Source organism: Phyllostomus discolor, chromosome 2 (assembly GCF_004126475.2).
Source record: "Phyllostomus discolor isolate MPI-MPIP mPhyDis1 chromosome 2, mPhyDis1.pri.v3, whole genome shotgun sequence".
NCBI classification, from domain to species: domain Eukaryota; kingdom Metazoa; phylum Chordata; class Mammalia; order Chiroptera; family Phyllostomidae; genus Phyllostomus; species Phyllostomus discolor.
The window spans coordinates 166133140-166156227 of record NC_040904.2 but is presented as its reverse complement, the minus strand read 5'-3'; the positions used below and the strand labels follow the sequence as shown (position 1 = coordinate 166156227).

The window sequence follows — 23088 nt, the reverse complement described above, 5'->3', positions numbered from 1 at the left end:
ACACACTGGGGAGAGGGAATATAAAACAGGTTACCTGGCCAAATAAGGACATCATTTTCCTCAGACACTGATTCCGTTTCTGCTCTAGAGACTTCTGCTTCTCAGTCCAGACCACCATCACCTTTTTCTGGTAGTCGTCAATTCTGCTTAGTATTAAGTAGAGGTTCTGGGTTTCATAACCTTTCCCACTGTTTTGGATGGCTTGTAATCGTTTGATTATGTTGTTTCTTGAAAAAAATTAACAAGAATTAGATGGATATAATTATTCACCATAATTCAACAAACTGGGCCTCATTACTTCAATTCTTATGTCATCCTTAGTGAGTAGAGAAGGACGGAGTAAGAGTGTGAGGCTTGCTTAATGAGACCTTAATCTAGTTCCATATATGACTAAACTTTCAAAGATCTATATGGCTGTCAAATTTTCATCAACTCTTCACAGTTTAGTGTTATAATAGTGTTGTTTATTATTAATACATTAAAATTTTAATATTGATATATACAAGGCATACAAATATGCATAATACAACTTTTAAAAAGATTTTACTTATTTTTTAGAAAGAGGGGGAGAGAGGGAGAAAGAGAGGGAGAGAAACATCAATATGTGAGAAAAACATTGATCAGTTGCCTTTCACATGCCCCCAACCAGAAACCTGGCCCACAGCTCAGGCATGTGCCCTGACTAGGAAGCGAATCAGTGACCTTTGGTTTCACAGGCCGGTGCTTAACATGCCTGGTGCCCACTGCCACCAGCCAGGATGGCACATGATACAATTACTAAAAAAAACCCAACATGATGTCCTTGCCTTCAAAGCACGTACAAGCCAGAATAGGAAACTAATAAATTAACTGTGTCAAAGAGAGAATGAAATAAATACTAAATAGAAATGTAAAAAGGAATGCATAATTAATTCTACTAAGAGGAACAAAAAAGGCTTTATAGGAAGATGTTGAATACGATCTTGAGGAATAATCATAAAAATGTATTCTCTCTCTCTTATTATAATGTATGAAACCATGCTTGGATCTCCTAAACAGATAGTGTTTCACCATCTACATGCTGCAGGGGCGGAAGAAGAATCTGCATTAAAATGAAGTGATTTTCTAAAGTCACATAGTAAAAATAATAATAATAATAAAAATAAGGTCACATAATAAACAGCAGATTTGGGTAGCAAATCCAGATCTCCTGTCTCACAATACCAATATTTCTCAAAGTGTGGACTGAATCATTTGTGGCAATAAGGGGATGTTGCTTGTTGAAAATACAGATACCAAGGTGCTTCCCTAGATATTTTGAATCAAAATCTTGGTGGTAGGCTTCAGGATCTGTTTTTTAAACAAAATCTCAGGCAAATCTTAAGTTTGGGAAGAAGGGGATGAGGAATTGCAGGTTGAGGAAATACTATATACAAATGTAAGAGAATGAAAGTTATATTTTGGGAGTGGTGAGTAGTCTAGGACTTTTACGCCATGGACATATGAAAGGATGTGGTGGGGGAGGAGACCGAAATGACTGGATTATGTAAGGCCTTAAAAGGCATGTTAAACAGTTTAGATTTGGGGGTGGGGGTTGGCAATGGGAACCTATTGAAGATATTTTTCTGAATATATGTATTTTTTTTTATTTCAATCATTGTGAATATATGTATTTTATATATATGTATACACATAGAGAAAATAACTCTTAGATCTCTTTTGTGGGTTATGTAATTAATAGCTTAGAACCTACTGTATGTATATATGGATAATTTAATACTTAAATGTGTCAACTTTCTGAATTAATTTAGTATATTTTAATTAATTTTCCAATAGCCTTGGATTTTTTCCATATCCTTTAGGTGATTTTTGTTTTATTTTTTCATTCTTATGCAATTTTTAAAAAGATTTTAGATGTAACTATCTTTATTACATGTGTTTTTAATCACTTCTCCACATGCATTACAGAATGCCTATGACATCCATTCCCATAAATAATGTTGTTCTCAATGAAGCAAGTGGGTAATATTCTTATAACCATCTCTTATACTATTCAAAAATAGTTAATATTATTATACTTCATATTTTCTCTTCCATATAATGTTATAATCTTCTTGACCTAGCTAGCCTTGTAATGGAATCTTCAATCTATCAATATTTTGTTTGTTACACATTAGTGATTTGATTATAACATTGAATATTAAAGAAGAGCTTTCTAAAGAAAAAATTGGTCTTTGATGGGATTAAAGTTATAATTGTATACATTGAGTGTTGTTTCAAAATGTTGATCTATATGTTTCAATTTTTAGATGATTTTTACTAAAGCAGGTTAGAGCATATTACCTAGGTCTTCAAAATATCCAATAAATCCAAACAAACTAATTGCCCTACAAAAATTGAGAAAGTTGTCTAAGAACTTCCCTCTAAAAGTACCAAGCCTATATAATATCATAGGTGAAATCTGCCAAACCTTAAAAGAACAGCTAATTTTGCTATTAAACTCCCAACCAGAGAAAAAGATAGATTTTCACATTTTTTAATTAAAGAAGCTTAAAATTATACCAAAAATTGACAAAGCACCAAAAGAAGTAAACCATCAATCAAACTTACTAATTAATATCAATACAAAAATAAGTAAAATACTAGCAAACAAATTCCCTAATACATTCACAGAAGGATGACAAATAGGATTTATTCCAGGAATACAATGATGATTTAATATAACTAATTATATTAATAGATCTGAGGAAAAAATAATATTTTCCTTAAAAAACATGAAAATGACATGCTGAAATTACATTTAACAAAATGTGATTTAACAAATTTAACAATTTAACATCCATTTTTTATTTTTATTTAACCCTCACCTGAGGACATGCTTATTTATTTTAGAGAGAGGGGTAGGGAGGGACAGAAACATCAATCAGTTGCCTCTCACATGCACCCTGACTGGGGTCTGAACCTACACCTAGGCACGTGTCCTGACCCACCACAACCTTTTGGTTTACAGGACAATGCTCCAACCAACTGAGCTACACTGGCCAGGGCCAATTCTTGATTTTTAAAAACTATAATGAAATGGGAGCAAATAGATATTTTAATATGATAAATTGTATTTAAATCCAAAAGCCAGTATTTTTCTTACAAATACTAGAAAGATATCACTGTCACCACTATCTTTTTAACCAATTTATGCTTATTTTTTAACAAGTAGCAATGAAAGAAGGACTTATATTTTGGCCACCTGAGTTACACAAGAGTGGAGAAAATAACAAAAAAGAAATTGACAAAGGTTAAGGACATTTTGCACCTTTTTCAGAAAGGAGAATATCAATGTAGATGATCCTTTAAAAACATTTGAATATGAACTTTTCTTAGAAAAGAATTCATGGGGCCATGGAAAGGCACTCACAGCTGTTACTCAGGGCAGTCAAGTGAATGAAGATGGTCTTGTAGCCATATTACCAATATTTTTGAACAGAGTCCTGGAGGCACTAACCAATTCAAGAGAGAAATTACATGTTTAAAAATTTGAAACTCTGCCCTGGCTGGCATAGCTCAGTGGATTGAGCGCGGGCTGTGAACCAAAGTGTCGCAGGTTAGATTCCCAGTCAGGGCACATGCCTGGGTTGCAGGCCACAGCCCCCAGCAACCGCACACTGATGTCTGTCTGTCTGTCTCTCTCTCTCCCCCCCTTCCTTCCCTCTCTAAAAAATAAAAATAAAATTAAAATCTTAAAAAAATTGAAACTCTGTCGCTTCTCGGCCTTTTGGCTAATATCAAGTGTAAAAATTGGAAACTCTAAATGTAAAAAATTATTATTGGTAGGTAATATGATTACATACCTGGAGAACTTAAGAATATTAATTGAAAAACTTTCACATGCTTGAATACAGTAAGATGGTTGCATACCAAATTGATAGAGAGAAATGGTCTGATGGTAGTGGATCATCAGAACTCAACTAAAGTTAATGTCATTATACAAATAATTTCCATTTACAATAGTAACAACAATAAAAACTACCAGGATATACACTTATGGAAGAATATACCAGAGCTATTTGAAAACTTTAAGATGCTCCTGAAGGACACACACACATACCCTGGACAAAAAGAAAGTTAAACCATACTCTTGGATAGGAAGACTGTGTTAGTGAAAATAAGCTAGATTTTCCTTTTTTAACAAATAACCCCCAAATCTTAGCAGCTAAAAATAAAATGTACTTTCTGTTCATACTACAAATCCATCAGGGTTCACCAAGGAGAGCTTCATTGTACACTCTCAGGAACACAGGCTAACAGAACAGTCATCACCTTAAACATTGTAGGTTATCATGCTAGAGGCAACAGAAACTTTGGAGAGTCTCAAACAGACAATGACAAGCTCAGCACAGAAATGACACACATCAGTTCTGCTCACATCTTATTGACGAGTACTGGCAAACACTATTAATGACTGCAACAAAGATGCAGCATCATAAAAAACTAATAACCAGCAGTGAAAGTACTAAAATAGACCAAGAAAGAATTTTTAAAATCAAAATGTTTTACAAAGCAAAACCCACCAAAAGCAGAGTTAAAACACAAACAAGTAGGGGAAATTTGGCAATTTATATCACAGACATGGGACTAATTTTCCAAATATTTAATCAGAGTCCCCAAATCAATTTTAGAAAGCAAGTTGACAACCCACGTGAAATATGGGCAAAATATTTTAATAGTGTCTTCCCAGAAAATACAGATGGCTGTTAAGTCTAGGAAAAGATGTTTAACCACACCCATAATAAAAATAATGACAATTAAATCAGCGAAATACTGTATTTTATTCTATTCTGTTGGCAATGAACAAAAAAATTTTACAATGGTTCATGTTAGTCTTGATGTGAGGAAATGCTATTTTATAACATTGACCAATATGTAAATTGTTACAACCTCTTTGGAAAGCAATTTGCTGAAGATCTATCACAATTATAAAACACCCTTTGATCCAGAAATTCTACTTCTAGGAATATACATACATATATATGAGTGTGCACAAGATTGTTCATAGAAGTATATTTTTATAATGCAAAATACTGAAAACATAAATATCAATCAGAGGTTAAGTAGATTCTGGTAAATCCAGACTTTGAATACTATGTAGTTATAAAATGAATGAGTAGACTCTTTATGTACTAGAACCTGTTACCTAATACTCAATATCTAAGTTAAGTTATGAAAAAAATCAAATGTTATAACTTTAAAATATGTAAAAAGGGGGATAAAAGAGCATATGTACTTTTCTACATATGAAAAAAATGTTTCTGAATGCACATACATTAGTAGCCCTGGGGTAGAGGCCTGAAGGCTATAGATAGGACTATTAGGGAGACTTTTTCACCCCATCATTTGCATTTTTAAAATATTGTACCAGGTGAATGTAATACTTGTTTTTTTTTAATTTAAATATAACAAAGGGAAAAAAGATATAAGACAACTAGAGAATGACCAGGAACATGTTGTTTAAAATTCTCAAGTGGATAAAAGTGTTAAATTGTAAAAACAGATTGCAAAAACTAGGAATATTCCATTTAGAAAGAGAAAACTAAAGACAGGTATAGAGTAAAACATTTTCCAACAAAGCTAAGATTATTTAAGCTTTGAAATTAAAATTTCTGATTATATCTTGGATAAGTATTTCTTTTGCTCCTTGTTGTTTCAATCCTTAGTTATCAAGTGAATTCTGTCCTCAAAAATGTAAATTTTGTGAGAACAAGGAACTTTGTTTCATTTCACTGCTATATGCCTAGCACCTAGAACAATGCTTAGTACACAATAAGTGTTACCATAAATATCTGTTGAATAAGTAACATAGTTGTTTCTATAATTAATAACCTCTTCTATTATAGGTTTTAGTTTGGCTTCTTGTGATTTAAACTTTAAATATTTCCCCAAAATAATAGGTTGGCAACTTCAAAACACAAATGCTAAGGATGTACTTTCCCTGACCTATTTGCGATAATTTCAACTTCAATTTATATATTACTTTTTAAAAGATTTTATTTATTTATATTTTTTAGAGGGAGGGGAAGGGAAGGAGAAAGAGAGGGAGAAAAACATCAATGTGTGGTTGCCTCTTACGTGCCCCAAACTGGGGACCTGGCCTGCAACCCAGGCATGTACCCTGACTGGGAATCGAACCAGTGACCTTTCAGTGTACAGGACGACTCTTTAACCCAACAGCCACATTGGCCAGGGCTAATATTTGCAATTTTTAAAAATCAGGATGACTACCTGTTTCTTCCAGGTCACTCCAGCAGTCAGGTTGCCACAGCAATGCCTTATACATTACCTGCCATCTCCCATTTTAAAAATCATGTCTTCTGGTGAGCCCAAGCTGATACAAAAATTGAGAATAACTGGAAGCATCTCTAAACTTTTGAAGTTGGTATTTTGGAGATCAGTCATGATCCACAAAATTTATCTTAGCATCTCTGCTAGAGATATGTATAAATGAAATTGTTATATACTACTTATTTTCTAAAAGAAAAATCTCCTTTTGCTAACTTAATTAGGCTTCCATCCCATAGACCTTCCACAAGAGAATATTTAGAACATCTGATCTGACAAATATGTACGTACTTACAGGGAATTGAAGAAGGATATTTGAAATCAGGTAAACCAGAAATCTGGAAATATAATAGTTATATCTACCTTGCACGCTGGATCAGCCTATAGGCAATGTACTTGTGGAATAGGTATCCCAGCCGAACGGTGTCTGTATGAAATGTCTCAATTATGAGATTCCTAGCAGTTGTGTGTAGCTCTGAAGGAAGTCCAGAAGTTTTTGTAGCCTGATTTAAGAGTATTAGGTTTTTCCTTTGAGCCTCCACGTCAACAAAATACCTCTGCTCTTTGAGATCTTGGGGAGAGGAAGGAGGTACCATCATCTTGGGTTTCTTGGTGCCTGAAACTGAAGTCATTATGCAGGGCTTGTTTATAGGGGGGAATCGGGATTTCCAGTCCCATTCAGAATGCAAAATCTGTGATGTTTTGGGTAGTTGAGTAGGAAGAGAAGGAAGTGATGTTATAGGCTTCCTGAGAGTTGGAAGGTATCCATCATCAATGGAAGGGGTTTGTGATCCTGGTGTCCTATAACTGGTGAGATAGGACTGAAATGTCATAAATTGTTCCATAGCAAAAGGATCATGGAATCTCTGGATTTCTTCAGAAGTGTCAGAGACCTCTGATATTTGGAACTTTTTAGTGGTGAAAGGGGCTTGAGGTACTTTGGAGCTTGGAGCACTGGGATGGACGAATGCTGATTTGGACTTTAGAGAAGAAATAATTGCCAATCTTTCCTGACTTTTCTTAGTGACAGAAGAGGACAAATCTTTCTGGGGCATTCCAGGGGTTGAGGGGGCCCATAGTGCTGGACGATGCCTAGGGGTGGGAGAGATCCATAGTGGGGAGGCTTGTCTAGGAAAGGTCCATGGTGCCAGATGCTGTCCAAGGGTGGAAGGGGCTTGTAGATAGGGAGACTGCTCATAGGTGGCAGGGAGCTGAAATGTCTGGTGCTGCTCAGAGAGGGTTAAGGGTTCAGATTCCATGAGCTCCTCAGGGATAGAAGAGGCCCCAGGTACCAAGGACTTCCCAGGAGCAAGAGGAGCCCAAAGACTGGGAATCTGTGAGGAGATGGGTGGAACTCCAGATATAAAGGGCTGTCCAGGGGCAAGAGGTGACTGGGGAGTCAGAGACTCCTTAGTTCTGAGGAACTTCCTAGAGCTAAGAAGGGAATCCAGTGTAAGGGGCTGTTCTGGAGTTGGAGGGGCCCCTGATACTGGGAGCTTCCCAGGGGTGGGACCGGCCTCTGGTGCTAAGAACTGCACAGAGGCAGACTGACCCTTAGAAACCAGTGCCTGTCCAGAGGAAGGAAAAGTCGGTGGTACCAGGAGCTTCTTAGGGTCAGAAGCAATCCCTTTCGCTAGGGATTTCTCAGAGACTTGGGTAAAAGGAGACCTTGATATCTGCAAAGGAGTAGAAGACACCTCAAATATAGAGGACTTCTCAGCAATAGATGATGATGCCAGAGACTGCCTAGGTTTTGATTGAATGGAGTGCCTAGAGGGGAGAGACATCTTTGATTCTTGAAATGGTTTCAGAGTGGAAGGAGCCATTATGGGGAATTGCTTAGGAATGTGGGGAGCACTTGGTTTGATGGATTTATCAGTAACAGGAAAGGTCCCCACTTTCAGGGTATGTCCTGAAGGAGGAGCAGCCCAATGTTGTGAAAGCTGCTCATTAGTGGGAGGAGCTCTTGATTTTAGGTCCTGCTTAGACATATGAGCAATATCCCTAGGGTGGGCCTGTCCTGGGGTGTAGGGAGCCCCCAAAAGTTGGACTTTCTTAGGGGTAACGGGATATCTTAAAATGTGGGCTTTATCTGAGGTGAGAGGGGGCCCCAAAGACCTCTTCTGTTTAGGGGTAAGAGTGACAGCTGATACCCAGCCATTTTGTGGAATAATGGGAGCTCCCAATTCCTGGGCCAGATTCAGAGTGAAAGCAGTGCCGAATGACTGAGCCAGTTCATGGGAAGGAGTGACCCCCAGTGTTTGGTTCTGCTTAAGAGAAAGAGTGTTTGATAATTCCTGAACCATTTCTGGAGTAATAGAGACCCCTGATATCCAGGCCTGTTCTGTAGTAAGAGAGGTCTCTAATGTCTGAGCCTGGTCCAGAGTGACCATGACCCCAAGTGCCTGGGCCTTTTCAGGAGTGACAGTAACCCCAAGTGCCTGGGCTTGTTCAGGAGTGACAGTGAGCCCAAGTGCCTGTGCCTGTTCAGGGGTGAGAGTGAGCCCAAGTGCCTGGGCCTGCTGAGGGGTAACAATGACTCCAAGTGGGTGGGCTTGTTCAGGAGTGACAGTGACCCCGAGTGCCTGGGCCTGCTGAGGGGTGACACTGACCCCAAGTGCCTGGGCCTGCTGAGGGGTGAGAGTGACCCCGAGTTCCTGGGCCTGTTCAGGAGTGACAGTGACCCCAAGTGCCTGGGCCAGTTCAGGAGTGAGAGTGACCCCAAGTTCCTGGGCCTGTTCAGGAGTGAGAGTGACCCCGAGTTCCTGGGCCTGTTCAGGAGTGACAGTGACCCCAAGTGCCTGGGCTTGTTCAGGGGTGAGAGTGAGCCCAAGTCCCTGGGCCTGCTGAGGGGTAACAATGACTCCAAGTGTGTGGGCTTGTTCAGGAGTGACAGTGATCCCAAGTGCCTGGGCCTGCTGAGGGATGACAGTGATCCCAAGTGCCTGGGCCTGTTCAGGAGTGAGAGTGACCCCGAGTTCCTGGGCCTGTTCAGGAGTGACAGTGACCCCAAGTGCCTGGGCCTGTTCAGGGGTGAGAGTGACCCCAAGTTCCTGGGCCTGTTCAGGAGTGAGAGTGACCCCGAGTTCCTGGGCCTGTTCAGGAGTGAGAGTGACCCCGAGTTCCTGGGCCTGTTCAGGAGTGAGAGTGACCCCGAGTTCCGGGGCCTGTTCAGGAGTGAGAGTGACCCCGAGTTCCTGGGCCTGTTCAGGAGTGACAGTGACCCCAAGTACCTGGGCCTGTTCAGGGGTGAGAGTGAGCCCAAGTCCCTGGGCCTGCTGAGGGGTAACAATGACTCCAAGTGCGTGGGCCTGTTCAGGAGTGACAGTGATCCCAAGTGCCTGGGCCTGCTGAGGGGTGACAGTGATCCCAAGTGCCTGGGCCTGTTCAGGGGTGAGAGTGACCCCAAGTTCCTGGGCCTGCTGAGGGGTGAGAGTGACCCCGAGTGCCTGGGCCTGTTCAGGTGTGACAGTGACCCCAAGTGCCTGGGCCTGCTGAGGGGTGAGAGTGACCCTGAGTTCCTGGGCCTGTTCGGGAGTGACAGTGACCCCAAGTGCCTGGGCCTGTTCAGGGGTGAGAGTGAGCCCAAGTCCCTGGGCCTGCTGAGGGGTAACAATGACTCCAAGTGTGTGGGCTTGTTCAGGAGTGACAGTGATCCCAAGTGCCTGGGCCTGCTGAGGGGTGACAGTGACCCCAAGTGCCTGGGCCTGCTGAGGTGTGAGAGTGACCCCAAGTTCCTGGGCCTGTTCAGGAGTGACAGTGACCCCAAGTGCCTGGGCCTGTTGAGTGGTGATGGTGACCCCTAGAGCCAGGGCTTGTTCAGGAGTAGGAGTGACTCTTAGTGCCTGGGCCTGTTCAGGAGTGACAGTGACCCCAAGTTCCTGGGCCTGCTGAGGGGTGACAGTGAGCCCAAGTGCCTGGGCCTGTTCAGAGGTGAGAGTGAGCCCAAGGGCCTGGGCCTGCGGAGGGGTGACAGTGACCCCAAGTGACCGGGCCTGCTGAGGGGTGAGAGTGACCCCAAGTTCCTGGGCCTGTTCATGGGTGAGAGTGACTTTTAGTACCTGGGCCTGTTCAGGGGTGACAGTGACCCCAAGTTCCTGGGCCTGCTGAGGGGTGAGAGTGACCCCAAGGGCCTGGGCCTGTTCAGGAGTGACAGTGACCCCAAGTGCCTGGGCCTGTTCAGGGGTGAGAGTGAGCCCAAGTGCCTGGGCCTGCTGAGGGGTGACAATGACTCCAAGTGGGTGGGCCTGTTCGGGAGTGACAGTGACCCCAAGTTCCTGGGCCTGCTGAGGGGTGAGAGTGACCCCGAGTGCCTGGGCCTGTTCAGGAGTGACAGTGACCCCAAGTGCCTGGGCCTGTTCAGGGGTGAGAGTGAGCCCAAGGGCCTGTGCCTGCTGAGGGGTGAGAGTGACCCCGAGTTCCTGGGCCTGTTCAGGAGTGACAGTGACCCCAAGTGCCTGGGCCTGTTCAGGGGTGAGAGTGAGCCCAAGTGCCTGGGCCTGCTGAGGGGTGACAATGACTCCAAGTGGGTGGGCCTGTTCGGGAGTGACAGTGACCCCAAGTGCCTGGGCCTGTTTGGGGGTGACAGTGACCCCAAGTGCCTGGGCCTGCTGAGGGGTGAGACTGACCCTGAGTTCCTGGGCCTGTTCAGGAGTGACAGTGACCCCAAGTGCCTGTGCCTGTTCAGGGGTGAGAGTGACCCCAAGTTCCTGGGCCTGCTGAGGGGTGACAGTGACCTCGAGTGCCTGGGCCTGTTCTGGAGTGACAGTGACCCCAAGGGCCTGGGCCTGTTTGGGGGTGACAGTGACCCCAAGTTTCTGGGCCTGCTGAGGGGTGAGAGTGACCCCGAGTGCCTGGGCCTGTTCAGGAGTGACAGTGATCCCAAGGGCCTGTGCCTGCTGAGGGGTGAGAGTGACCCCATGTTTCTGGGCCTGTTCAGGAGTGACAGTGACCCCAAGTGCCTGGGCCTGTTTGGGGGTGACAGTGACCCCAAGTGCCTGGGCCTGCTGAGGGGTGAGAGTGACCCTGAGTTCCTGGGCCTGTTCATGGGTGAGAGTGACTTTTAGTACCTGGGCCTGTTCAGGGGTGACAGTGACCCCAAGTTCCTGGGCCTGCTGAGGGGTGAGAGTGACCCCAAGGGCCTGGGCCTGTTCAGGGGTGAGAGTGAGCCCAAGGGCCTGTGCCTGCTGAGGGGTGAGAGTGACCCCGAGTGCCTGGGCCTGTTCAGGAGTGACAGTGACCCCAAGTGCCTGGGCCTGTTCAGGGGTGAGAGTGAGCCCAAGTGCCTGGGCCTGCTGAGGGGTGACAATGACTCCAAGTGGGTGGGCCTGTTCGGGAGTGACAGTGACCCCAAGTTCCTGGGCCTGCTGAGGGGTGAGAGTGACCCCGAGTGCCTGGGCCTGTTCAGGAGTGACAGTGATCCCAAGGGCCTGTGCCTGCTGAGGGGTGAGAGTGACCCCGAGTGCCTGGGCCTGTTCAGGAGTGACAGTGACCCCAAGTGCCTGGGCCTGTTCAGGGGTGAGAGTGAGCCCAAGTGCCTGGGCCTGCTGAGGGGTGAGAGTGACCTCAAAAGCCTGGGCCTGCTGCCCAGTGAGACTGAGCCTCTGGGTCTGGACCTGCTCGGGGGTGAATGTGATTTCCTGGGTCTGGGCCCACTGAGGGATATGAATGACCTCATGTGTGTGGCCCTGTTCTTGGGTAATAGGGACCCCCCAAATCTGTGCCTGTTCTGCTGTTAGTGGGATGTGCTTTGCCTGGGCTTGTTCTAATGTGAGAAATGACTTTAGTGACTGGTTTTCCTCGGGGATAATAGGGGTCCCCAATGCCTGGTCTTGTTGCTGCATAAGAAAGGCCTCTGGTATTTGTGTCTTCTGAAGTTTGAAAGGAATTTTCAATTTGGGGATTTGTTCAAAAGTGAGAGGAGTCCTCAATGCCTGTGCCTGCTCAGGTGGATAAGTTACTCCTAAACCCTGAGACATCTTTGGAGTAGGGGTACTCCCCAATGCTTGAATCTGCTGAGAGGGATGAGTGATTCCCAGTGCTGGGGCCTCCTCATGAATGACAGCAATGGACTTTGTGGGAGACTTTCCAGAAATAGGAAAGGGCTCAGGTGAGGAAGACTGTGTGGAGGTGGGAGGAATGATTGGCATGGAGTGCTCTTCAACAAGAGTCTCTGGTGTCTTAAGATTTACATGCGACTCTTTTCTTTTCTGTAACTGATACGCCTTCTTCCACATGTTCTTCCATCTGGGAGCCAACGTCACTGAAGTGTGGCCTAATACCTTTCCAAGTTCTTCAATGTTTTCCTCCTTAATCTTCATCCGCTCCTTTACTTTTTTCTGCCACCGACTTTCATGTTCCTCTACTTTTCTCATTGATTTCCGCTTCTCTTCATCCTCCTCCCAACTACTTTCTTGCTTCAGATGTTTGACTTCTTTCTGAATCTGCCCCATCTGCTGTCCCTTGTTCTTCTCCAAGAGTATTCCTTGCCCTTTGATTTTTTGCCTCCATGCTTCCAGCTGCTGCTTTTGCTTCTGCTCCTCTTTCTCCTCTTCCATTTGCTTTTGCTTCTCATCTTGCTGAGTCTGCTTTTGCATCCTCTGTCTTTGCCATTCCTTCCATGCTTCCTCCAGCTCCTGCTCTTGCTTTCCCTCCTTCATCTGGAGCCATGCCTTTTCCTTATCCAAATTCTTCCTTGTCATCTCATAGCTTGTCTTCCAGAGATTCCTTTCTTCTGGCAACTGGTATTTAAGATCCATATCAAAACCTTTTCCTTGAACTTCTTGCAGATATTCCTCCTGTCTTTGTTTTTCCTTCTCAGGCCCTGTCCCTGCTATTGAGGCTACAGGAGCACCTATTTCACTTCCTATTTCTGTCAAGATTGCTTGTATCACACTGTGAGTGACTGGGTCCATGCTCACAGATGACAATAAGGAGCTCATTTCAGACATTGCACTAATTGGCTTCTGAGAATGCAATCCTGGCATACGTAAGACTGCCTTTTTTCGTTTAATAGGTTTCTTTCCAACGTGTCCTGCATTTTTTATGTCTTTATATTTTCTTAAGATTTTTGTCACAGTTTCAGCCACATTTTGGAAATATTCCTCCATTTTTGCCTTTATGATTCCTAATTTCTCCACCTCTGCTTTTTTTAGCATTAACTCTTCTTCTGGCACAGTTTTTTTATCCAAAGGCTTTCCTGTGTTATCAATTTTCTCTTTTAAGAAAGCCATTATGGCTTTATGAAAGTCTTCTAGATTACTCTGTTCAATTTTGCCATCTGAACTTCCTAGAACTTGAGTAGATTCTGAAGTCTCTTTAGTTACCCTAGATTGTGGCTTAACAAGTTCATGAGACTTGAGCTTCTTGGCGAAAACTGACATGTCCTTCTCTGCAGTTTTTCCTTCTTTGCTTATGGTAGTTTCTGGAGAGATGTGATGTTTTTTTCCTTTCCTTTTTACTTTCTCAAAGGGACGATCAAGTTGGGTGGAAATGTATGGCTGTGCTTGGCTACTCATATCACTTTTGCTTTCTTTGTCCGTTGACTCTGTGGCAGGCTTCTCTTGAATCTCTGAAGAAATTTGGCTTTTCTCAAGTATATGTTCAAGTTTCATATTCCTGAGTCGGTCCCATACATTAGGTGCACTTTTGCCATCTTGGCTCTTTGTGTCAGTTGAAGGGAAATCAGCAGAAACACGCTGAATTTTTGATTCAGTGAATGACTTTGATTTGGCTTCAGAAAGGAATTTTCTTTCTTTACCCTTCTTTTCCAGTGCTGGTAGCTCAAAGTGGTGATCAACTTTGGTCTCTGAGACTATCTCTTTACCTTTTTCATCACTCAGAGTAGATCCAGAGGTCTCCTGCACATATGGGCTCTTTGCGCTCGCTGTTTTCTGTGATTGATACTGATCAGTCCCACCTTTCTCATAGACATCACCTTTCTTCAGTGATCTCTTACCTTTAGTGATATCTTCAGAAGGTGTTTTCTCTACTTTCTCAGGTAGAAGGGATTGCTCTTCAGTTAAATCTGGAGTCATTTCATCTTGGGCTGTGTATAAAATACCTGAGTCCCACTTGATCCCTGAGGCTTTGGTACCCTTGCTTTGGGCCTCTTCCATACTATTTTCAAACTCTTTGGCTAAAATACTATCTATACTCTCTTCTTTATCAGCCTTGCTACTGGTCGTGGATGATTGTGGAGAAGGCTCAGGTGATACTTTCAAGTTTGATGTGAGTGACCCTGTTGACACTTTGGATTGAATAAGTTGTTCACATTTTTCTTCTGCATCTTGAAGTTTCTGCTGAAGCATTTCATTTTCTTTACTGAGCTCTTGTATTATCTTTAGGGAGACCTCTTTTTCTCCTCCACTTATCTCATTCATATACATATTGGCATTTTGGAAGTTAACTTTTAATTCATCCTTTAGTGAACTCAATGCTATAGAAAGGTTTTTTATTGTCGATGATATATATTTAATAGCACTGTTTTCCAATTTATTGAACATTGCAGTTTTTACAAGTTCCTGTAGCATACCTTGGATTTCTGAAACCTTTGTATTTGTTGCGAATTCATCACTAATCATCTGATCTGATCTTAAAGCATGGGCTGTTGCAGGTCGCTTTATAACTCTTTCTTTCCAAGATTTCCATAGAGTACCTCTGGTCGCTAGAAGAAAAAAAAAAACATGAAACACAAAATAATGAGATTGCATTTCTTCTTCTGTGTTGTGTTCTATCTATGTTTAAGCCTAAAGAAGTTAGTGTAAATTAACAGATACCTAAAGGAATCAAGTTTGTTTTGTAAATTAACAGATAGCTAAAGGAAGCAAATTATTATTATTTGATGATAATTACTCATCAAATACAACATATCAATAGAGATAGAAATTAGAAAAGCCAAGTGGAATAAATGGAGCTGAATAGTATAATAACAAAAATAAAAAATTAGCAAGTGTTGCAGGTTCGATTCCCAGTCAGGGTACATGCCTGGGTTGCAGTCCATGACCCCAGCAACCACACATTGATGTTTCTCTCTCTCTATCTCCCCCTCCAAAAAAAAATTAGCCATAAGTGTTCAACAGTAGATTTGAACTAACAGAAGAAAATAACCAGCAAACTTGACGTTAGATTAGTAGAAATTGTCTAATCTGAAGAACAGGGAAAAGAAAGAATAAAGAAAAATAAACAAAGCCTCAGACACTTGTGGGACACCATTAAGCATACCAATGTACAAATAATAAGAAGGCCCAGAAAAAGAGAGAGGGACATTAAAAGTAATTGAAGAAATGGCTAAATCATCCCAAATTTGGTAAAAAACAAAAACAAAACATTAATTTACACATTCAAGAAATTCAGCAAATTCTAACTATTACAAATACAAAATAATCCATACCTAGACAAATTATTGTCACACCATTGAAAGCCAGACAAGGAGAGAATCTTTAAAGAAAAAAGAGAAAAATGACTTACCACAATCTAAAGAGACTCATCAGGTACAGGGGAAACCACAGCTCACTCTTTATCAGAAACAATGGAGGCCAGAAGGCAGTGGGCTGATATATTCAAAGTGCTGAAAGAATTATACTTTGAATATATACAAGAATTCTATATCCAGAAAATCTATTCAAAAAGTGAAGGTAAGGCATCCATTCCCTGAAATAACATTCTTCCCAAAGTCACATGCATTAACAACTCTTATAACTCTATTGTATGTGTTTTTGAACACTTCTCTAAATGCATTATGGAATGTCTATAATATCCATTCCCTGAAATAATACTCTTTTCAAAGTAGCATGTATCTACAACTCATAAAAAAAGATTAAAAATGAGATATACAGAGGGCAAGTATGTATATGAAAAGATGCTCAATACCATGTTATTACGGAATTGCAAATTACAATGAGATACTGTTATACACCTATTAAAATAGCTGCAATCCAAAAACTGATAATACCAGATGTTGACAAGGATAGCGAGCAAAAGGAACTCTTGCTTATTACTGGTGGGAAATAAAAAATGGTACAGCTACTTGGGAAGACAGTTTGGAATTTTTTTTACAAAGTTACTTAACATAGTAATGTAGTCTTACAGGATGCAGCAATCATTCTCCTAGGTATTTACCCAATTAATTTGAAAACTTATGTCCATATACAAAAAAACTTGCATCAATATGTTTATAACAACTTTATTCTTAAACATGAAAATCTAGAAGCAACCAAGATGTCCTTCAATAGGTGGATAAACAAACCGTGGTACATCTATACAGTGGAACATTATTCATCAATAAAAAGAAATATGTCATTAAGCCACAAAAAGATATGGAAGAACCTTAAATGTGTATTGCTAAGTAATAGAAACCAGTCTGAAAAAGCTCCGTACTACATAGTTCCAATTATATGACATTCTTGAGAAACATTAAAGAACAGCGGTTGCCAAGGGCTTAGAGAGAGAAGGGAAAGATGAATAGGTGAAAACAGGTTTTTAGGTAGAGGAACTATTCTGTATGATACTGTAATGATGGATGCATGACCATATACATTTATCAAACCCCATAGAAATCTACAGCACAAACAGTGAAACAATGTATCCAAATTTTTAAAAATAACTGTTTAGGAGGTTAGGCAATCTCAGGAAATAATACAGACTATGATAAGAGAATCTAATTGTATTAGAAATGTATAACACAACCTTACTGAAAGGGTTGGAGGGAAAGGTGGTGTCCTAAATAACTGGAACTGAATGGAGCCTGTATGTCTGAAGGCAGGAAGAACTGCGCATAGGTACTGTACTCTAGTTGATAAGTTATTTCCCTTGGGGGTATGAGTTAATAATCTAATACTGCTATACCTATATACTGGAGTTCAACAATTAAGTAAATGGATGACGTGGTAGGAGCAGGTTTCTCATTGTTAGGGGACTTACAGGCAAGCAAAGGTAGAGAGCTACAATGATCTAGATGATTATGGATTAAGTTAGAGACATCAATAAGAACTCATGTTTAGCTTAATGTACTTATAGGAGACTACATAGGTAAATATTCATAGATATGTGTATGAGGTCTGTCTGCAAAAGTCCAACTATTGTTAATACAATGAGAACAGTTTGCACGCCATCAATGTAACCTGGCTGCCAGGGAGAGTGGATTGGAATGCACATGAGTGAACAATGGTGACTTCGCTGTACTAGTCAGCAGGGGTGGTAGATACTGTTGAGTGAGCATGTGTATCCTGTGGTGGTCACATTCAAAATAAGCAAGTAGAGCAACGAATCTGCATCAAATTTTGCTTTAAACTTGAACATTCCTCCACTGAAACTATTTGGATGATTCAAGAAGGCCACAGCTATGGGCAATTGGTGATTGGCAGCTTTATCACAACAATGAGCCCACTCATGCATCACATCTCCTGCAGAGCCTTTTGGCAAAACATCAAATCACCCAGGTGATTCAGCCCCTCTACAGCCCAGATTTGGTGCCCTGTTACTTCAGGCTTTTCCCAAAACTAAAATCACCTTTAGGTGAAAAGGAAGAGATTTCAGGCAATCAGTGAGATTCAGGAAAATACAATGGGGCAGCTGATGGTGACTGGGAGAACTGTGTGAGGTCCCAAGGAACCTATTTTGAAGAGGACTTAGGTGTCATTGTCCTATGTACAATGTTTTTATATCTTACATCTTTTTCAATAAATGTCTCTATTTTTCACATTACATGGTTGGATACCTTTAGACAGACCTCGTATATTCATGCTTTGTACACACATTTTTGTTTTTGTTTTGCTGTCAGATGAGAGGGCCAAACCAAATGACACCCCAGTAGCAACGAGCACATCTAGCAGCCAAAACTTGGTTTTTAGTAATACTGTTCTCTAATAAAAGGAAACAGGACTTTTAGAAAAATAGAAAATTCTAAGATTGAGATAGGAAATATTCAACATGAACCTGAATTATCTTGTAGTGACAGAAAAATACTAAAAGATGATAAAAGAAAAAAATTATATTCATGGGAGTATGTCAAAGGGACATAGGAACCAAATGAAAGATTGGTTCCTGATAGCCAAAGCTGGAATAACTTGAACAAGAAATCAAGTAGTATTGAATTATACCCCAAAATATAAATACCTGTGAGGTCATTTTGATAGAAATTAAAAATTTTTTAAAATTAGCAAATAGGTACCAGAGACAAATTCTTATGCATAAGAACTTCAAATAATAAATGTAAATATTCCACCCTAAAGGAGTGGGCTGCACACATAAACTTCCTTTTAAAGAGTATAGTATGGAAAATGAGGAAAAAGAGTAACTTTACAGTGGAGAAACCTGAAAAGCACTACTTTAGCCAGGTGATCAATGTCAACATTAAGTCACAAGTCATTTGATAATATGTACCCTTGAAATAATATGGTGACAATGGTACTTTACCTCTGTGATTTTTCTCACCCAAACTCATACCCCAGGATAAACATGGAAAAAAATCACACAAATTCCAATAGAGAGGCATCTAACAATATACCTGACCAGTACTCCTGAAAACTGTCAGGCCCAGGCCAGTGTGGGTGAGTTGGTTGGAGCATCGTCCAGTAAAACAAGTGGTCATGGGTTCAATTCCTGATCAGGGCACATGCTTAGGTTGCAGGTTTGGTCCCCATTAGGGGCACATATGAAAGACAACTGATTGATGTTTTTCTGTTTTACATTGAGTTTCTCCCTCTCTCTCTCCCTCCCTTCCCCTCTCTCTGAAATCAATAAGCATGTCCTCAAGTGAGGATTTGAAAAGAAAACTGTCAGGGACATAAAACACAAGGAAAAATCTGGAGTCTTAAGATGGCGGCTTTGTTGGAGGGAGCGTAATCCCCTTCCTCTATGCAGGGGAGAGAAACTCTCAGATCGGTGGAGGAACAGAGCAAGGGGCATAGGTTATCGCAACATTTATGAAAACAGGACATCAAAAATTATAGCGGACATTGAAAAAACAGACAGTAAGGATACTGCTTCAGGACAATAGGGACCCAGGGATCAGTGCAGGGACCAGGGAGGTTGCAGCCCCCAGGCCCGGTGCTCAAGGAGCTCCCTGGTCTGCTTCAGGGCACCGGGAAGAGCGGAATCACCACTCCCTCCCTGGACTACGGAGATTGGGTAATACCACGGGAGGCCTTGTTGCTTGAAGGCACAGAGAGGGGAGTTGGACTGGAAGACAGTTGTGTAGGGGCTGCAGGCACCTACGCATAGCCCTGGGAGGGGTGAGTGCCCCTAGTCTGTGGGACCAGGGGTGGCCTGGACGTGCGTCCGCGCCCCCAGCCTGGTGAGAGTGTGGTTCTGTGGAAGACCCAGACCTCGAAGCCCTGAACAAGGAAAGGGCACAGGTGTTTTTGGGTTTCTGGAGCCTGTGGTGGTGAACTCCGGGGAGCACACGCCCCTTCAGGATTTCTGACTCTTGCGCTGTGAACCCGGAAGGGTTATGGCATTTGGGGGGTTCCTGGAGCCCGCAACAGGGAAATTAGTGGAAGTGCGCACCCCTTCAAGATCCCTGGAGCTTGCCCCATGAATCCAGAAAAGATGTGGGTGCTTCCCAAGAACACAGAGCTCGCTGTGGTGAAATTTGGGGGAAGAGCGTGTCTCCTTGCAATCCCCAAAGCTTGTACCATGAACCCAGAAAAGACACAGGAGCTCTGCGGGGCCCTGGAGCCCGGGAGAAGGTGGCAGTGAGCTCCGGAGAGCATGCTTGGGAGCGCCCATATCCAAATCCAGTGTCCTGCAGGGGCACATTGGAGCGGCTCTGGGGAGAGTACGCTGCTGGCCCTGGGGACAGTGCCCGGGAGACTGTCTGAGTTCTGACTGGGAAGAGTGAAAAGCATTCCAAAAGCCCCTCAGCCTGCTGAGGCCAGCAAGACCAGAAAAACTGGTTTGGCCAGTTAGAAACCAACAAGAGGGTTTTTGTTTGTTTGTTTGTTTGGCTTTTTTTGGCTGTTGTTGTTTGTTTGATTTTATTTTGTTTTTTAAGTGACCTTTTATTTTTAAATTCTTATTATTTTTATATCTCTCAATTCCTTACGTTTCTCTTCCTTTCATCCTAGTATTATTCCTTCCAATCCAAATTTATCTCTCCTGCATTCCATCTTCTGCTTTTTTTTTTCCTTTTTTTTCTGAGCCTGTAAGTTACTGCTAACTTGTATTATCTTTTTCTTACTTTTCTGACATTTTTTATTTTAATAGTATTTTGGTATTCTTTTTCTTTCTGTATAGTCTTCTTTGCTTGGCTGGTTATACTGTCATTTGATAGGTTCCCCCTGTTATCTCATTCACAGTGTGTTAGTAATTTACTGTCCTTCATTTGTGTTCCATTAGTATACCTCTCAAGGTTCTATACTCCTTATTCTTGTTATCTAGACCTCATAGATTCTGCCACATAATTGTTGCTTTAGTATTACTGTAAATAAGACCTAGTGCATACAATTGTAAATACTACTCAACACCCCTCCCTGATCTCAGCCCACACCCCTCCCAGATCTCAGCCCACTTCGAAATTTCCTGAACTATATTATTGTGGGGATTGTCTTTATTCTTTTACACACTACTCCTATTTACTAATCTTTTTTCCCACCCTACCTCAGAATCTGACCTTCCACAGCCTCACAGCTTTCTAGATCCAACTAACAATCCTTGTGTCCCCAATAAGAGTCTTATCTTCTTTCCATCCTTTCTAAAACATGGCTAGTGGGGTGGAAGATCATGGTTAACACTATACTTAGCCAAAGGATATCCCATCTCTTCTCTACTGGCTGCCACTGTAAATATCATAGAATACTGTCTTGCTGTCTTAAACCAGTTTGCCTTACTCCTCCAACTGATCACAAAAAGGAGTAGGGGGAAGCTGTGAACACCAGGATACACGAAGGAGACTGCACCACTGAATCTCACAGGTATTCTACCACAGAAGTTCACCCCATAATCACAGGGAACCAGAACAGATCAATTTAAGAAACAGAGGCTAACAAGAAGAGCTTCATGAATAATGAGAAGACAAAGAAACAATCCCCAAATGAAGGGAAAGGAGGAAGCCTCAGAAAGAATGCTAAATGTAATAGAGGCAACTCAACTATCAGATATTGAGTTCAAAACAATGATTATCAAGAAGCTCAATGAACTCACAACGAGCTACCAGAAACTACAGGGAAGCTACAACGATCTCACTGCAAACTATATCAACATGAAAAAGGAAATAGAAACTATCAACAAGGGCCAAGAGGAAATGAAGAATGCTTTTTCTGAACTGAAGAACACAGTAGAAGGAATGAAAAGCAGGATTGATGAAGCAGAAGACCAGATCAGCGAGTTGGAGGACAAAGTAGAAAAAAACACCCAGAAAGAGCAAGAAAAGGAAAAGAGGCTTAGAAAGAATGAAGAAAGATTAAGGGAATGCAAGACAATATGAAACGTAATAATATCCATATAATAGGGATACCAGAAGGAGAAGAAGAAGAACAAGTGATAGAAAACCTATTTGAAAAAGTAATGATGGAAAACTTCCCTAATTTGTTGAGAGAAAAAGTCACACAAATCCAGGAAACACAGAGAGTCCCAATCAAGAAGAACCCAAAGAGGCCCACCTCAAGACACATCATAATTAAAATGGCAAAATTTCAAGACAAAGAGAGAATATTAAAGGCAGTAAGAGAAAAGCAGGAAGTAACATACAAGGGAGCCCCAATAAGGCTAACAGCTGACTTCTCAATGGAAACACTCCAAGCCAGAAGAGAATGGCAAGAAATATTCCAAGTAATGAGAACCAGAGGTCTGCAACCAAGGCTACTTTGCCCAGCAAGGCTCTCAATCAAGACAGAAGGCCAAATAAGAAGCTTCTCAGACAAAAGAAGTATAAAAGAATACACCTCCACTAAACCAGCTCTGCAAGAGATGCTAAAGGGACTGCTTTAAGGAAAGGAAGGAAAAGAGAGAGAGAGAGAGAGAGAGAGAGAGAGAGAGAAACACACGTACATAAATGGCAATGAATAAGTACCTATCAATAATAACCTTAAACGTAAATGGATTAAATGCTCCAATCAAAACACATAGAATACCTGAATAGATAAGGAAACATGATCCACACATACGCTGCCTACAAGAGACTCACCTCAGGATAAAAGACCTGCACAGGCTGAAAGTGAAGGGCTGGAAACAAATTTTCCAAGCAAATGGACAGGGAAAAAAAGCCAGGGTAGCAATACTCATATCAGACAAAATAGACTTCCAAAAAAGGACCATAAACAGAGACCCAGAAGGTCACTTCATAATACTCAAGGGAACAATCCACCAAGAAGACATAAATATTGTAAATATATATGCACCCAACATAGGAGCACCCAAATACATAAAGAAAATCTTAGAGGACTTCAAGAAAGATAGGGACAGCAACACAATTAGAGTGGGGGATTTTAACACCCCACTGTCAAAAATGGACAGATCTTCCAAACAAAATATCAACAAAGATATCGTGGCATTGAACAATACTCTAGATGAAATGGATTTAGCTGATATATACAGGGTCCTCCATCCCAAAGAAGCTAAATACACATTCTTTTCAAATGTACATGGAACATTTTCAAAGATAGACCACATGATAGGACACAAAACAAGTCTCAACAATTTTAAGAAAATTGAAATCATACTAAGCATTTTCTTGGATCACAAGGGACTGAAGCTAGAAACCAACCCCAAGGAAATAAACCCAAAACACTCAAAATCATGGAGATTAAATAGCATGCTATTAAACAATGAATGGATCAAGAA

At 41.7% G+C, this 23088-nt stretch overlaps 1 protein-coding gene across 1 annotated transcript in view; it reads right to left on the bottom strand.

Moving 5' to 3' along the window:
- FAM186A (family with sequence similarity 186 member A) overlaps nt 1-23088 on the bottom strand; it is a 59635-nt gene that overhangs the window by 3026 nt on the left and 33521 nt on the right. Inside the window, exons 4-8 of the mRNA XM_036019042.1 lie at nt 11379-14974; nt 10371-11198; nt 9462-10082; nt 6673-8429; nt 35-227 (exon numbers count right to left, since the gene is read on the bottom strand). Coding sequence (XP_035874935.1) covers nt 35-227; nt 6673-8429; nt 9462-10082; nt 10371-11198; nt 11379-14974 — 6995 coding nt within the window. The remainder of the gene's footprint in view (nt 1-34; nt 228-6672; nt 8430-9461; nt 10083-10370; nt 11199-11378; nt 14975-23088) is intronic.